General features: G+C 33.0%; 1 protein-coding gene and 2 long non-coding RNA genes across 5 annotated transcripts; 1 reads left to right on the top strand and 2 right to left on the bottom strand.

Annotated features, from left to right (window-relative positions):
• Positions 1-87: 87 nt before the first annotated feature.
• Positions 88-2,474, bottom strand: LOC111370953. Its single transcript, XR_002698527.1, has 4 exons — positions 2,364-2,474; positions 1,873-1,950; positions 1,191-1,239; positions 88-655 (listed from the first exon to the last, which is right to left on the bottom strand). It is a non-coding gene; the product is annotated as an uncharacterized LOC111370953 (long non-coding RNA).
• Positions 2,475-3,970: 1,496 nt separating this feature from the next.
• LOC111370330 lies at positions 3,971-4,174 on the top strand. The gene is made up of 2 exons (XR_002698368.1): positions 3,971-4,008; positions 4,108-4,174. It is a non-coding gene; the product is annotated as an uncharacterized LOC111370330 (long non-coding RNA).
• A 459-nt stretch (positions 4,175-4,633) lies between these two features.
• Positions 4,634-14,931, bottom strand: LOC111370952 (serine/threonine-protein phosphatase 5-like). Of its 3 annotated transcripts, XM_022992863.1 has the most exons (13): positions 14,694-14,930; positions 14,431-14,600; positions 14,234-14,305; positions 12,906-13,056; positions 10,489-10,701; positions 8,973-9,081; positions 8,508-8,625; positions 6,863-7,010; positions 5,959-6,207; positions 5,541-5,666; positions 5,355-5,455; positions 5,083-5,157; positions 4,634-4,987 (listed from the first exon to the last, which is right to left on the bottom strand). In XM_022992863.1, exons 1-13 carry the CDS (start codon positions 14,776-14,778, stop codon positions 4,928-4,930), a joined length of 1,677 nt encoding a protein of 558 aa, XP_022848631.1. In that variant the 5' UTR covers positions 14,779-14,930; the 3' UTR covers positions 4,634-4,927. The 3 variants fall into 3 exon arrangements, with proteins under 3 accessions (XP_022848631.1, XP_022848633.1, XP_022848632.1); XM_022992865.1 differs by lacking the exon at positions 5,959-6,207 and having other exon boundaries at positions 14,694-14,931; XM_022992864.1 differs by lacking the exon at positions 10,489-10,701 and having other exon boundaries at positions 14,694-14,929.
• Positions 14,932-18,133: the final 3,202 nt, after the last annotated feature.

Raw genomic sequence — 18,133 nt, 5'->3', positions numbered from 1 at the left:
TACTTCATTAAAATGAAAAATATGACCGTTATCCATCATATCAAGCCATCATTTTTGAATTTCTAAATTTCTATCTCTTGTGTGGAGCCCATAACGACTTTATTTTTCATTCTCATTCTACAAATAATGTGGCTCAAACGGGCTCATAATGCAAAAATATATGGCATAACATTAGCAATTTAGGGCACGTTTGGCTTGGCTTCTGAAAAACAAAAAAATCTACTTTTGAGACTAAGAACTACATTTGGACCTGTGCGTGTAATTTTCTCGAAGTGCTTTATTTGATTAGAAGAGTTTTTAGAAAAAACTGACTCATGACATTTTGAAAAAACTCTTCTACAACAAGCAAAGTAGAAGCTATGCCAAATAAGTCTTCAGCATAAGCTTGAGTCCTACAGAATGTAGGAATAAAAAGTGGATAAAAGTTATGGGTCCTGCGTGGATAAAATTAATGTTTGACCAGCTTATACGTTTGAAAAAGCCTTATCAAACGTACTATTACTCTACCGTACGCTCGCGTGGTCTTTAGTATAATATGCTATTGTGTTTCTTAAGCAATCACGTCATCACAAGGAAGTTGCTCCAGCATCAACACATTGACGTACCTCTAATGCAATTACAGCATCAAATTGTCTCTGTTCTTCCACCAGCTTTTCTGTTGACACAATTGCAATATGCATCAAGCTTCTGAAGAATCATTTCAGAGGTTCAGCTATTAAAAGCTTTAAGAATTGAAGAATTTGATATAACTATGACCACATAACTGTCAGCAATAGCAATCAGAACTTTCCAGGCAATAGTACACAGCTAAAACACACCCACGTGCACCAAAAGAATGATAAGTAATTAATGAACTTTTCATGCCATAATGAAGAAAAGAGTCGTCCAGTAATTAGACGACTTTGTTCTACCCCCACACAAAAACTAAAAAGGGATATAAGAAACACTCGTGCAACAGGGAGCATCAAAGAAAATTTTCAAATAATGCCACATGAATAAAAATAATTTAAGCATAAAGATCATCTGATAAATATGCTCATTTCCAGCAAATGGGCCACAATCTAACATGAAGACACAAGTCACAGGATGTGTAATTAGCATATGAGAGATTGAGTTGAATATGTGAAAGCAGTAAACAATTAATCAAATATTTTCAACCTTCATAGTCAACAAACAAGTATGATGTGTACCAGCTGTTGTGCAACGATAGTCTATGGATGAGGTTATAGGATCCAAATCCTGGGAAAGATATAAAATCCCATCAGTTTCATACTAAATCCCAAAATAAAATCCAAATAATATTAGTCTTAGAGTACATGAAAGTTTTAAGATAAACTCTTATGAAAAGGACATCTGTTGCATCATTCGGCAACCCTGAATCTGTGAGCTCACAAACATTTCAGTGAAATAGGTTACTGACGGTGGTAAGAATAACCCATAAAAAAGGTTAGAAAAATGTTGGTATAATTAAAAACAGAATCTAAGAACCATTTCAGAATGATGGATAGGAAAAGGCAAGCATTTGTGGTACTTCTGAAACACAATAATATAAATACAAAATTTTCGTTGGATTTGACTTGGGTATTGCAGTATAGTTGTATTGCCGTATTATTAGTCATATGTGGACATGGGTTTGACTCCTTCCTGAATGCGATCTACCAACACCACGGAATCTGGAAAGGTCAGTCATTTAAGTTTGTCCAAGATTGAATGATGATGAAGATTGCACTGGAGGAAATTGGGGAAAGAGAAACTAAAAGAAAACGAAAGGATAGTTGAGACAAATAGTATGTACTTTTGTGCTACCTTGTACACTCATTCATAAGAAAAATGTAAGAGGTTCATTTACTTCTGTTCTATAATAAAACATACAGCGTGAAGTTGTGCAATCTTGATATTCTTTTCCACAGCATCTATGCCCATTACACTAGCTCCCATACGAGCCAAAGGCTGAAATGTAAAAGAGAAATTAAATAAGAAAACTATCCAATCGTCAATTTTAGTACGCAAGTGTATCTACCAACGTCATAAGATCAAGTTATGGTTCCAATTTAACACAAGTGGCCTATTGATCTAGAGAGGCTTGAGAGTGACGTGTTTTGAGTATAAAAAGTTAGAAAGAGGACTACACCAAAACAAACGTGAAATGTTCTGGTTTCTAACATTATAGTTGTTTTAGATACTCCAGTAGATGAAGCAATGAATTAAAGACAGAGAGAAGAAAAGGGATGAATAAAGGTTTATTGTTGTTAACATGAGTAGATTTAAGAATTCTGATTTTCCCTTCCATAGAGAGAGAGAGCAATTTCATGACAGATGAATAATATCAGTTTGATGGATCATCAAAACTTAAAGATGCATACCTCAGATATAATTCCCCCACCACAACCAACATCCACAAACTTTAATCCTTCAAATGGCCTTGCACAGTTTTGATCCTTTCTGAAACATGCACAGAATTATCAGCTTCCAATAGATTACTGAGATAAAAAATATTTGTACTTGTCATAGTTTCTTTTATTCCTTCAACAAAAACATACAATTTTTCCGTGCAAAGAGTCTAAGTGTTCAAATTTGATTCCCAATTGTTTATCTTCAAGCTTTGGACTTAAGAAATGGGCTTACTTAGGTTGAAGCAGGTGTATGTGATTAGATTTATCTACAAAAAAAAGTCTACATATATTTATAAGCCAAAAAAAGTACAATGAAAAAGGAAAGCAAGACAAAATGCTCAGTTCTCAGTTTTCACCACTACACTGTCCAGAATCAACAACATCAGTTTTTGTCTATTAGAAATCAGACAAACCCGTGCAGTCTCGTTCTACTACCCTGGTATATCTATAATCAGTACAAAAAAATAACAACTCTGTGCCTGTGCTTGCTTGTGGGGTATAGAAAAGACAGAATTATGTGTGTTTTGAGATTTTGTTACAATTTTTGCTTGGCTTTGTGAAGATGTTATGTGTGTACAGGGATGCCCTATGTGCTAGTAATCAGTTTTTTTCAACACGGATTTTTCCTTTCCTTTTTTTTTTTTTTTTAATCATAAAGATCGGACATCTAGCTCTAATGAACTAAAATAAATTATTTCACCATTTAGATGAAGAAACAATGTACTTTAATATCACGAACATCTTAAGTATGCTAATAAGACACTAAGAAACGTACTACATTTTAACATCAATTTAAGAAAATAAATAAATTATTATATTATTTTGAAAGTGAGGGATTAAGGTGAAATAAATATTAATATATTATATATTTGGGGTCAAATAATTGGATTTTGATAAAGTAATGATATGTATATCAATATTAGACTCATTTCGAAGGTCGTAATTAATTAGAAGTCTATGACTCGAGAAAAGTTATTTTGGATAAGAACGTATTAAGTTATACCCAATTGAAAGAAAACAAGATAAATATAATTTTATATAGTTTTAACCCATTTTGAATTTGATTGATTGGCTACCACATTTTTATTGGATAGGAATGGTAGTTCTTTTAGATGAAATAAAATAATGATAAAGTACAATTTTTTTATGATACGTGCCACATTGGATTTGACTTTATCAAATCAAAGTTTTGGTTTATCTACTACTCTAGTCTACACCTATAAATAGTAGGCTAGAATCCCACATTTTACCACACCAAAAATTCACACGTGAAATAGAGAAAGAGAAAGATAAAAGAGAGAGAGAGAGAGAAAGGAGAGAAAAAGGAAGACAGAAAGCAGCATTAGAAATAGAATTTCATACATCGAGTATTTTAATCACATACCTTCAAAGCGGAGGAACGATTTTCAACATACTGTAGATTCAACGAAGTAAGATACATTTATGTGCAAAGTGTTTACGTTTCCTTATGCTCTTATATGCGATTAAATATACATGGAATGCTAGTGGACCTTCGGGTTCTAGAGAAAGAGATATGAAATTTCTTTATGGAAATTAAGAGGACCTAAGATGGGTGTGTCGCTTGGTCACCGATATACTCCATAAGAGAAGAGCGGTATGAAGTGTATTATTTATTTGTTATATACCTGTGTATGGAAATTTGCACGTATCTTACTGGGTATTTTTAATACTCACTATTACATTAATTTTTCAGATTAGTTCGAGTCGATTGGAACAGTGGAGAATTGGTGATGCGGACTGCCAAGTGGATAAAGAATAGAGAAAAAGAAATAAATTTGCCATTTTAAATTTAGCAATTTGTTTATTTTAATTTAGAACGCATTATTTGAATTACTTAGGAGTTTATGTTTATGGTTAGATACGCTTTTAATAATTTTAATTTAAACGTTACAATTATTTGTTTATTAAAGAATTTTATATAGTTCCGCATTTTTTTTAATTAAAGAAAAATGAGTTTTCGTAACGTTCCCGTGTTTATGCTTAAAAAAAAAAATTGGAGCGTTACAATTTTAATGAATTTGATCGATTATAACGCCGATTATGTGTTATTAGCATCTCAAAGAAATGTACTATTTTATGCAAGGCAATTGTTAAAAATAATAATTTAACATCCGCTTTAAATTCAAAATCCAATTCAAGGTACAAAAACGCACAAACCAAACTAGTAATAAAATAATCCTCATGAATTACATTAGAAAAATGAAAATGAAAATGACAAATTAATAACAAAGACAAGTACAAAATAGATTGATTGTTGATAATGTGATTTGAACTATTCACAACAAATGACGATCACAACAATCATTTTACATGACACTTTCATTGGTGCTAATTTTTAAAGCTCGACCTAAATTTACCAGTCTACACAAAAGAAGTTCGAAAAAATAGCGTACAAATGTCATCTTCTTTGACGACGAAAATATATTCTTCTTCAGCCTTCTGCCAGCAATGTGTAGCAAAAACTAAGTATAGCATTATAAAATTTAATTATTAGAGTCAAGTTAGGTATACTGTTATGAGAACATTCGAAGGAAGTTGTTGGCATACGCCATTGGCTTGACATCAGGGTGCGGCTGCAATTCATCACAGAAATTTCGCGTCAAATGTTAACATCTAAAATTCAACTTTGAATCGAATATCTGAAACAGGGATTAATGAAGTTACGAACCACAGCTGAAAATGTGACGATATTTGGTTTCAGCTCAGGGGCTTCAAACTGAATAAATGCTCCCTTGTTTCCCATCTGCATCAAGTATCGGATAATTAAATGAAAGGCTCGACTATCAAGGGAAAATGGATCTTAGGTGAAAACAAAACCAAATGTTGAAATGATTCTTGAGCACTAATTCAGCCTTGAAATGCTGAAAAATGCATTTCACCCAGGGTGGTGTGCAGGGATTTAAGGATTGGGCATAAGACGAAAATAGATAATCATGTTACCTGATCACAGTAGTTGGGAGCAGAAAACACTGTTATAAGTTTACCATCATGCTCAATCTCATAGCCATCATTCTTTACTTCATGTGATCGGACGACTAAATCTGTAAGATAAGAACATGTGAATTGTCGATGTAGCGTATTTTAAAATCTCAGGCTTATAGATTCAAAACAGACACTAAAAATTACCCAGGCTGTTGTCTTGCAAAAATCTTTTCGTTACGTCTGCACCAAATGAAAGACCAACACCACGCTTACTTGGGCCCCGACCTAGTTGAGGTTGCGGATCACTCCACAGCAATTCGCACATTAACCCTGGTTAACATTAAACAAGAATAAATTAAGTCTCCCATGTAAATAATTGCTGCTATAGATTTGGAGGCGAAGTTGGCATATGATTTTTCAAGCTAACACAGAACTCATTAAAGAAGGTCGAGCATATTGCAGAATCAACCGTTACAGAACGTCAGAACCTAATCCCAAAACAGTGATAATGCTATATGAAAATTTTCGTGTAGGCGAAAACCATATTTGATGACTTGAATAATGTAGCAAAAGAAACCACAATATATAAGATGAGAAATAAAAAACTGCATTTGGTGCTTACCCTCCTCTGGAGGCTCACAAAACCGATCAATTTCTCTGATATCAGAGAGCTTGACGCCATCTACACTGAAGAGGCCTCCGTGAACCACAAGAACTTTTTCGTTTATCACATGAGCCAAAGGTAAACAACAAAATACTTCCGTGAAAAGTTCCACGAATGTATCGCTTAATTTGGATCTGACCTCACCCTCAAAACCATATATTTTGTTCATGCTTTTGCTTTCATGGTTCCCTCGAGAAAGGTATATAGCTGAAAGTATAAAAATGTTCATTTATAAGGAATGATTTAGGTTAATGGAAGCTGCAAATATAATGCAAACATAGGGAGAAATAGGAAATAGATATAATCCACTATATGTAGTTCCAACTCACGAGGAACTCCAATAGGGAAACAATTTGCTTATAGAAGTAGCAAATTAATTAGTTTATGAGCCCTTGTACTTTCCAGAACTTTCTGCCACTTTTTATAATTCAAACCTTACTTTCGATGCTGTCAAGCTCACATCCTATTTGAGAATGACCCAATATATAAGGATAGTTTCTTTAATATGCAAACACTGACAAACATAAATAGACATACAACACAAGGATATTTCCTCAAATTTGAACATTTTATTTGTTATTTGACTGCACAAGTGCAACCATTAGAAGTAATGATGCATAAAGAAAATTAGGGCCTGTTTGAGCTACATTATTTCAAAAAAATACATTCTTAAACAGTGATTTGACATCATTTCAACCACACATTCTTCAATAAAATAATGTTACACGCAAATCAAAAACTTTTCCTTATTTTTTAACCACACATTTTCCATCAATACACTATTCAAAAATGCATTATTACCAAAATAATGTGGCTCAAACACCCCTTTTTAAATTCGAAGGCTCAAGAACTAAATGGTCACCTGATGGAGACATGCACTTGAATGCAAACAGTGTGAGTATGACCTCAACAGAAAAAGACCCCCTATCCACAAAATCTCCATTGAACAGGTATGGGTTATCTTCTGATGGAAGTCCATTGAGCTCAAAAATGTTTAATAAATCATAGAACTGCGACCATGAAACAAGAGTTATAAAGACAAGCATTGGTGTTGTAAAGTAAAATACATAATACAAAATATAAGTTAGAAAACATGTTCTCTAGTAGCTTTAAGCATGTTATCAACATAAAACTCGATATTGGACAATGAGGTTGAACCAAAGAGAACAAACAAAATTGATTATTAGTGAAATATCAAAAACATAGAACAATTTAATAGTCAAAAAGCTGTAGATGCAGCCAAACAAAGTACATGTTAATCAATTAGACCTTTAAGTGTGCAAACATATTTTATGTGTTCGTCGTCAATTTGGTATCATAGCAAGTCATTTTCCATAGACCAAACAAATTTCAGTTCAAATTCAAAATATTTACACCCACATCCAACCACCTTCAACCATCCAAAATAATTCCCCAACCACAACAATTAAAAAGAAGAAAATCAGTCAGTAAAAAGGATTTGACATCATATGGTAGGTTTTGTTAAGAAGAAAGATCACCCTCCTTAACTAAGAAGTTGCAATCTATTTCACTGGAGTCAAATTTTCTGTCTAGAAGAAATAATGAAAATCCTACTAGGTTATTATATGATTATTTTTCATGTTTAGGTTCTTATTTTGAGAGAAAAAGCTATTAGGGTTTATTTTCTAGATGCCCTAGTATTTTATTATGTTTATTTACTAGATTCTCTAGGATATGATTAAATATTTCCTGCTTAGAATAGGTTTTTCGAAATCCTATGCAAAGGGAACTTATGCATTGTAATAGATACAACGTTCATGAATAGAAATTGATAATTTCTCCCCCAATTTGACTTCAGTCTATCTAATTCTTCTCTTTTCCCCTCATTTCTCTTCTTCTCTCCCCTTTTCCCTTCTCCTATAATTATACTGTTTGGTTTTAGTGCACTCTACATCACATTAACTGCCACTTTGGATACATTGTATATTCATTGCACAACAAATACTACTTTAGTTTAATGAAACAGATAAATCAATGCATGCTGTTGTATCACAGTAAGCAGCTCACCACCAAAGTCTCGTTTACTTTTATTAGGACTACAATTGTGTTGTTCCAAATCCATACGACTCTAAAGCCTCAACACCAGATAAAAGACTCAACATATAGACCCATTCAGTCTATCTGATAGATATGAAAACACCTCTCGATTTTTTCGATTTGGATTTTCACAATCAGATGAAAAGAATAAAGATACAAATCTTACCTTATATCAGTTTTTTTATCCATCTCATGAAAAAAAATGGGATTTCTTTCTTCTTTTCTATGATCTATTTATCTATTTGAAATTAGTGATGGGTGCTGTAGCCCATAGTAGATTAAATATTTTGAAAAGTAGTGCTCCTCCATGGACCACAGAACCAGTCAGCATACACGAACATATTTGTCTGGCTAATAGACAATAGGTTCTCTACGCATAAACTAAAAGGTGATGCTGATGCTGATGATGAGATTTTCAGTAAATTATCCAATTAAGGAATCGTAATTACCTGACCATGTACATCACCACATACAGTGAAGTGCTTTCCATTAGGAACATTAATATCAACTAGAGATGGCAACGCTCGCAGCATCTCCCTTGTTTGCAAAACAATTTGGTATGCATATCTGCGATATTAAAAAAAAAAAAAACTTCAGTTGAGCCACTAATTTCCAAACCAACTAACAAACAAATAATGGAAGATAAACAAGAGGAAGACTAAGAATAAAACACAAGATTGAACAACAAAGAACAAGAAACGGATCAAGGTGCCAAACGAACAGCTCCATCACCCAGTCCCGACAGACGTGTGCATCACAAGTTGTATATTCACTCCGTTTGGACAAATATCGAGAATAATTGTTATGCATAGACTGTATTGCCACATAGTACACAAAATCCTTGCCATAAAAAAAAATACACAATTTGGATCCTATTTGAATTACAAAAGTTAAAGAGTGTCATCAGTACATACCGTTTATGTAAACACTTCTGATTCTTGAAGTCATCCATCATTTTCTTCACAAAGTCCAAAGTTACAACATCGCCTTCTATTCTTGCACCAGCATATTGTGGTTCCACATCTGGGATTGAAACATAACATAAACATCATCAGCTGTAATGTGCATACATACAACTTGACATATATACTACTACTATTTTTTCAAGAAGCAGGTCGTAGGCAAAAAGGTTTCAAATTCACAATAGAGAATAAAACAATAAGATCGTTAAAGAACTTATCCTCAAGAGATTCCAGCTTGTGAAGCTTTAATGGAATCTGAATGAATGAATGGTTTCTTGTAGAATCAGCTAAGAATTATATCATTTATGTGTTGGCTTTATCACATGTTTTGATAATTAATTTCCAGTCAGAAGCAATTATAATTCTTCAATCCACGCAAACCAATTAAAACATCTAAGCTCCATGAACCATTGTGCGGCTAGTCATTATGATATAACGAAGAATTTTACTAGACCTTCAGAGAGCTGAAGCCTTTTTTGAGAGTGATGGCAGCAATCAAATCCTTCACAGGTTTTTCTTTCCACCTCTCATTTTTCTTTGTTCTCATTAAATGTTGTGCCCAATCCTTCATCAAAGTTTGTTTACATTAAAATCCAGAATTTCCAAGTCCAACCAATTTCACTTTAAACCATAACTAATTTTTCTAAGCACTATCGCATGACCGAGCTACTCAAATCTAATCTTCTCTAATCATCCACGTCTTCATCCATCCTATATCCATCTTAGATCCCTCAAATCCAAATTCTCCCCTCTAACATAGAAATTCAGAGTTCTCTCCCATACTGATTTTGACCGCAAGTCTATAATAGATGGGACCCCCAAGGTCATCCTATACCACTTCCACTATCGTTGCCAACTTAATGCAGAAAGAACAGGGGAAGAAAATTTGAGAGCAGAAGAAACACAATCAAAATAAATGCCTTAGCTTCTTGAAAGCAATTCATTTTACAGTAACTTCATCCCAAAACTTCCCATATTACGACTCATAAATCTATAAAAAGTCTGAACGACAATATGGGGCCAGTAAAGGAATAAACTATCAAGTACTCAACTCATATGCGAGGCAGCAGCCATATAAGGAACAAACTATTTAGCTGTCTCCACATGACATTTCACAAAAGATGCAATAATCAGTAACCACATCAACGTCAATCCATAAGGAAGTTGTTCATCAAGTGTTATTCTATCAGTCAAAATGCCAGCAAAGTCACACACAACACTTCTACAGGAAAAAAAATAAAGTGAGCATTCATTTCTAATAGGACAAGGTTGCCATGCTCAGCACAAGTACACGTGATGCAACAGCAGTGGAGACATAAATTTTAGTTTACTTTCAGAACACCTTGTCTTTTGATAACACACTCATTTGGAGCAGATATCAACAACTCAAAAGGTCAAAAAATTGAGTCACCAAATAACTTATTTGTAATCTTTCCTTATTATGTAGTTTAATTTTAGAAGCTCAAACCTAAGTCAAGTGTTCGAGTCTTGGTAAAGATACTGTCTTTGCAGCGACCCTTCCAAAACGTCCCCCAAAACACCAAAATTGTTGCCATAGCTGTTGCTGCCACTACTAAGGCTGCTTTAGTCCCCACATATACTGCCAATACAGCCACTAGTGCGACTGCCGCTGGTACAGCAATTACTTTCAGGGAAACAAAACATGAGCCTGGGCTCGTCCCTATAATGATAAAATAGGTAAAAGATAATTATAATACTACTAAGTACAAGTGTAACTAATATATTTATTATGATGGAAAAAAAATACAAGTTAACATCATCCTATATTTTCCCTTCAGATTTTATCTAACATGGCAATGGGTGAGCATTATCTACCAGGGGGCAAGAAGACTCGAATCTCCTTCATTTCGTGTTATTGATATTATACTAAATGACAGAGAAGTCCAAATTTTATCAAACAACATTTTCATGACCATATGATCCCATGTTTGGAACCAATGACCACATCCAGCCATATCCAAATTTCTAATATGATGCAAGAAGAAAAGCAGAAATAAAAATTGAAGTCAGGTGGGGGATCATTAAAAAAGCAAGTAAAGAAACAACAGAAAATTAAAAGATTGGCCCTGAGGTCACAGCCACCTCAAGGATTCAAGAACATAAAAAACCATGAAATCACGATGTTCACAAATGGCCGAAAAAACTGTTTCACGTTTAGATCCCAAAGTTCAACCTTGACAAATGTGTCCCCACTTAACAGGATAGACAAATTTTACCCTATCAAGCAGATGCAGACATGTAGAAATGCATTTGTATATGTGTCCATGTGCATTTGCATACTAAGAAGCACGGATATTTGTAAATTTATTGCCTAACCGTATTCGATACTTATCCAATCTTTAATATGCTTGAATACTCTATACTACGTACCGCATACGTGTTTTTTAATATTTTATATATATTTATATTTTTTAATATTCGATTTGCATTGGATACGCTATGACACGTGAAGAGAAAGAGTTTATGGTTTTAAACTCTTTTAAGACGTATTATTGACGACAGATGACAAACTATATTTATTTAATAGATAATTATTGTTGTTATAAATAACTCATTTATGAAGCGAACTCTTTGAAGCTGATATGATGGTAGATATTTTGTGGGGTCTCTAAGCCTGGCTCATTAGGTAATATTTATTAGTTAACAATTTCAAAGAAATCAAATGTGCTTTAATTATACAGTTTACACTTATTATTCGAAATATTTATAGCCCTTGTCTGGTCTCTATTAATTTAAAAATATATTTTTTCTCTCTTATTTTCAACCACAAATTCATCAATAAATTAATATTACACACAAACCCAAAATCTTTCTTATTTTTTAACCACACATTCTTCATCACAATATTATTCCAAAATGCATTTTGGAGCGAATAATGGGACTCAAACAAGCTCATAGTATTTAACAAGAATTTTAAATTAATTGACAATTACAGTTTTATTATTGGAAACACAAAATAATAAAAAAAAATTTAATTATACACACACGCGCACATACACACACATGTGTGTGTGTAAGTGTGTTAACAGTTGACAAGTATAGTTTTATTATTGAAAATCGATAATAGTATTAAAACTGTCAATGTAAAATTTTGTCAATAATTTATAATATAGTTTTATTATTGGAAATCGATAATGGTATGAAGTTTTAATACATGTATATGCGTATCCTAATTGTTTTTAAAAACTATATCGACATACCCGTATCATATCTTATTCGAATTACATATCTGAATCCATGCTTCTTAGTTTGTATATATATCCTCCATGCATTTACATTAAATTATAATAACAAGTTTTATCCCTCTAGATGATTGACAGATCAATTGAAAGAGAATGTCCCTTTTTCTCGCTTTCCAACTATCAGCCAACATGACCGGTATCCAATTGCCACCATCTTTCAATCCCAAGGCAGGCCAAGATATAAGTATAACTATAAAGAAAATTAAAATATCATGGAACAATAAGTTAAGGCAAGACATTTGTGCGCATTAGGAACACATAAGCCCTTCTATTTGAAATCTAACCACCCTGACAACAAACAAAATATTGAAATAGTAACACATAACATGAAGCATGGGTTAAATTGCATCCAATAAAAAGCACTTAGACATTGATCAGAATGAGAAGTAGATGGAGCTATTTATGCCATGTCATTCTATCATTTTAACAAATTATCTAGAAAGTGAACCACAACATACAGTGAGAATCCACAATCACGAAGAAATCATACTGTAATATACTAATCAGTGGTGGGGTCCAACTCTCAACTAAAATAGAATATAATTGATAGTAATAGTTGAACTGTTCCAAAAGATGCAAAAAACTAGGGAAAAAAAAGTATTCAAGTGAAAGTTTCATATACCTATGGCATGATAATCGATAGAGTCGGCTATTGAAACTTTTTCAGATTGAGGCACTGCAATAGCTTCTTCAAATTTTAGCTTCATCACAGCTTTCTCACATTCCTTTAATTTCTTGGCTGCATCAGGATCATTTGGACATAATTTCTTGACCTAATCCATCAGCATAATAAAATTTTGATTTGTAAGAAGATTAATGCTTTCCTTCTAGTAAAACACAGAGCTTCAACAAAAAGAAATGTGCCCCAAAAGTGGGTAGAAGCACAAAAGTCAAGTTCATAAAAAAAATACGGGGTGGATAACCTATTAGAATGTGGATCAACCATGAGAGTGGATTTCTGCACTATCAACTCAAATATAACAGAAACTCTTCAACCTCTATCAATAGTTTTGAAATGAAAATTCAGAAGCACCAAATTTTGCCATTAAAGCCAATATCTATATGAAAAAAATAAAAAAGACCCTCTAAAATGTAAATATTTAATTCCACCCATAATTAGAGGTGAGAAAAGAACAAGTAGCCTGAAAATGTTAATACTATTTACATATAATTAATGTCATTGGAGATTGATATTTCCTCTTGTTGCCTTTTCGACTGTTTTTACCAACGCCACAACAGACGACAGCGTTACTCCACATTTCTAGAGTGTCAACTACATAGATTTTATCTTTCTCTCTATGTTCTATGAAAGATCATCTTAAAAGGTAAACTACAAAGGGTTCGTAAGCTTTCCAATTATGTATCTTATTTCAATCTCCCCACAGGTTACTTTAATGGTACAATCCCGTTTTCTGGCTAGTTCATCTGTGATCCTTGTTGAATGTGTTTAAACCATCTCTTTTAGTTCTTAAACAGCTTATCAACTGCCACCACTTAAGCCCAATTCATGAATATGCTCATTTCTATTATATCTCATCTTTCTTTTTGGAAAATTCATGTTAGCATTCTCATCTATTCTACCCTCAAATTAGAATTATATTCTTAACTACCCACATTAGGTAACAGATCGCATTATATTTTCCTTTCAACCTTGTGGGATTTACCAAACACGCACCTTAAAGGCACACTTCCATGAGTACAGAATAATTACACATTTGCACACATTTTGTGGTTCATTTGAATCAAGTGTGAAGATGTTAGTTGTCTTAATGTACATTAAAGTGAACAACTTTAATTCTCTATAATTTTATGGGAGTTCAATAATACATTCTACATTTCACCGGGAGCAAACATCACACTAGAACAAACAAAGTTTTAATCTTTGACCCAATGTTATCAAAACTTCAAAACGGTATACAAGTACAAACAAAAAAGCCAAAGGAAACCCACTTGTTGAAAGTCCTTCAAAGCTTCTTTAAACTTGCCCAATCCCAAATACGCAGCGCCTCGTCTATAATAACCCTGTACAAATTAGCCAATCAACACCCATCAATAAATTTTTTAATTACCCATAAAACAAAAGGAATCAACTTATACTGTCCTCTATTGGAAAAACAAAAACCAAGGAAAAAATAAAAGAACTTCACTTTGGAATATTTTGGATCGATTTCAATAGCTTTTGTAGAGTCCAGTATAGCACTTCCATACTCTTCCAATTTAGTGTGCGCAAATGCACGGTTAGCCCAGTACACTGCATTGTCGTTATTGGCTTCTATCGCTTGCGTATACAAATCAATAGCCTGAGAATATTTATGGGCTGAAAAAAAAAAAGATCAAAACCAAACAAAAAATCACATAAAACAATGAAATACAGATACAAAAACAGAGCACCGGTGATTAATTCTACCACCTTTGAAGGCTTCATTTGCGAGGAGCTTGAGTTCTTCAGCTCGCGAAGTGTTTGTGGGCATTCCACTTGCCATGGTAGGGGGCATAATAAGCACAAAAATACAGTAATTTTACACTAAGCGTGGGGTAGGATGGTGTACAAGAAGAGATGGGAAGAACTGAGAACGAAGGTTTGCCCTAGATGATTCAGGGGATACTGTTTACCTTGTTTGTTTATTAAGGTTTTGACAAATATGATTATTTATGTGTAATATAAGAAGATTCAAAATTATGAATATTGTTCTTTTTATTCAATTTAACAAGTGACCCCACTAAGAAGTGTTAGAATATTCGAAAGATTTAATGCGTCATGAGCTTATGATAATATGATTCGAGTTCAGACTTTGAATTAAATTAATTTACAAATCTACCTCTTTCGCAATTAAAACATCAACACGAAATGTTAATACTCTACAATAGAAAAATATCTCAAGATACAGTAAGCTTTCGTTTGGCCCCATTTTTTGAAATAAAAATGGGTAAAATAGTACTTTTTCGAAAAATGAATAATTGAAAAAGAATGAAATTTTTTTGATTTAAGTATAATATTATTTTATAAAAGATTGTGTGGTTGAAAATCGAAGAGAGAAAAATAAAATGAAATTTAAATATTTAATGGGGGCCAAACGGGACTAAGAACAAGCTGTGACAACAACGCCTTGCCAATCAAGAATAATTCCTATGCCTCATTCAAAATTCTTGGTAATCATATAAAAATGTAAAAAATTCAAAGAAACGAAATAATTTTATTTCACATTTACACTTTACATGTTTGTCTCATGCATGGTATTCCTCGAAAGTCGACTAAAAAAACTTTCTAGTTATAAGATGTTTGGAAAATATTTCCAAAAGCGTGGTAATGGGGAAAAAAAACTAACACGAGACATTAAAATCAATTAAACTTGATTTGATTAATTACTATTGACTATCGTGAAAAAGAAAGAACGATCATTTTGTTAATCAACAATTAATTACAAGATTTTTTTTCACTTGCAAAATTAGAACATTCTACCAACGAATCATTCCAATTTTCTTTCATAGAGTCCTCAAGTCATAATGCCAAAATATATGGAAATAATAGAAAAAAACTTCAACTTTTCTTGATAAGATTCTAACGAATCAAAAAGTGGTAGTTAAGTTGAGATTAATGCTATAGATCTCTACCAGAAAAACATTTTTAACTGTTAGGCTGCCTTTATTAAGTAGAAGTATGGCTTCCTTCATTCCGACTAAATGGAAAATGCATGCTTTTATTCCCATCCTTGATTTTTCTTATTCCATAACAATAGAACAAATTGCAATATATTGGCACTTTTATGAGGCGCCAGAATAATGCAGGTAATTTTAATTACATTCTAAAGTGAAATCACCTTTCATGAATGGATTATTCTTCAATTAAGTATATGCAATCAATGCACAAATACATTTTCCATACTATGACCTTTATTATTTCTGATCTGTATACTACAAAAAGCAGCATACAATATATTGGTTAGAATACTGTTGGAAAATTACACCGATATTATGCATATTATATTCACAAAATCATGTCGTTTATTTGTGTGAAATCAAAACGCAATTTCAACTTACAGAGATAGGATTTGAGAAGACAAAATAAGAATTTATCGAATCCGAATACCTGAATATGGATTCTTTCCTTTCAACTCATGATCAAAAGCAAATAATTCTTTGAATCAAACCTTACAGAATAAACATATAAATAACGTTAAACATTTTCTGAAATCAAATCATAATACAAGAAATCAGAAAATGAAGAAAGAATATACAAATAACGAATTTTTGGTCGAGGCAAGTGTTGGACACTTTGTCCTTAAAATGAATTTGCCCCGCATCGGTGCTAATGATTCTTCGGCAATCATCTCCCAAGATACAACGACCACGTTGAGCCATAGGAGCACTCCAAATGACTTCGACCAGCAAACTCGAACGAAATTCCCTCTCTACCATGACCATGACCATGGCCATGATTTTGATGCAAATATTTTATGCAAAACCAAAGTGTAAATTGGAATGAAATGATATGGTATCTATGACTTTTCTTGAATGAATAAAATTCAAACACGTGGGGTTTATATATATAGTAGTTGGAAAGGTATGTCAAAAGACACAACTATACCAAGAGACACATCTCTTGGAATTCATAATTATTGGACATTAATCATACCCATACCAAGAGTCGTGATCTTTTCATACGAAAAGCCACATTTTTTCTCTATATATTTCTAAAATATTCCACAATATTTTATACGATTTTTTCAATAATTTTCAGTATTTAAGTAGTTTACATTTGGCTTAATTTCTCATTCACCAAATAACAAATTCCACTTAAATAATCATTTAAAATTGGTCACAACCAATTTCCGATAAAAAAAATTCCAACAATCCCCCCACATGAATGATAATTAATGCAAATATTTATGCAGACACTAGTACAGAGAGAACGGAAAACACTGCATCAGGTAAAGTAGCTTCTGGCTTTGAACCTTTCCTAATGAAATACCATCAGATTTACTAGTTAATTGGTGAACACGATGTTCTTGAACCATCAGCCGTTAGCATAAACCAAAACAACAGTACTCACACAATGTCTCCCATAAACCGTTCATGGTTCTCATGATTTGGTTCATTTTGGCCCTGAACCCATCTTGATTCTGTAAGTGCTCAAAAAATTCAAGCCTTGAATAATTCTCATTGAAGCGGCCCCACTTCAAACTTACACAGGTGATTTCCTATTAAGAGTATTCTGCCCTACTCCAATTGAATTAATCAAGATATAGGAATCATTAAAGGTTTATCTTAACCTCCAATCACTCTGCAGAAAGCACTTTGGTATCATAGGAATGAGTTAGGAAATTAGTTTCCTAAGTGTTTCATAGAATCCCCATAACTTAGTCGTCCCTTTGAACCAAGATCTTGAGATTTCCAGTCAACATGGTAGGGTTACTGTTATAAGGATCTTACTCAGTAGGCTTAATCTCATTCCCTTCGATGTGCAGTATACTTGATCTCTTGGTAAACATATATAAATCGATCCACAAGTTTACACCAATGAAATCAACTGTTTATGGTATTATATCTACAACATACATGTCTAGACTTACCATTATATGTGACTTAGTATCTTTTCAAATTTAGCTAGTCAATGATCGATTCATTTGGTAGATACACATTGTCACCAACTAAGAAATCCTCTCATGAAACTACATGCTTCTCATTAGCTTTATTTAAAGCTTTATCAATTCCAAACAACAATGTTGAAGGATTTCTAACAAATCGTTCCACTAGTCAATCATATTTACTAGTGAATTTCATACATGGGTATTCAATATCATCATTAAAGCATTGCAATGCATTCGAACTTTATGAATATTCTCAAATATT

Source organism: Olea europaea, chromosome 21 (genome assembly GCF_002742605.1).
Source record: "Olea europaea var. sylvestris chromosome 21, O_europaea_v1, whole genome shotgun sequence".
Classification (NCBI taxonomy): Eukaryota; Viridiplantae; Streptophyta; class Magnoliopsida; order Lamiales; family Oleaceae; genus Olea; species Olea europaea.
The sequence above is the reverse complement of the archived record's forward strand: the minus strand, read 5'-3'. Positions and strand labels throughout refer to the sequence as shown.

Excerpts from the sequence above, each read along its gene's own strand:
- LOC111370952 (XM_022992863.1), bottom strand. The coding sequence starts at position 14,778 with ATGCCCCCTACCATGGCAAGTGGAATGCCCACAAACACTTCGCGAGCT. Across the intron at positions 14,306-14,430 it reads TCGATCCAAAATATTCCAAA|GGTTATTATAGACGAGGCGC; the intron begins GTGAAGTTCTTT and ends TAATTTGTACAG. Across the intron at positions 4,988-5,082 it reads TCGTCACATTTTCAGCTGTG|CCGCACCCTGATGTCAAGCC; the intron begins GTTCGTAACTTC and ends GATGAATTGCAG.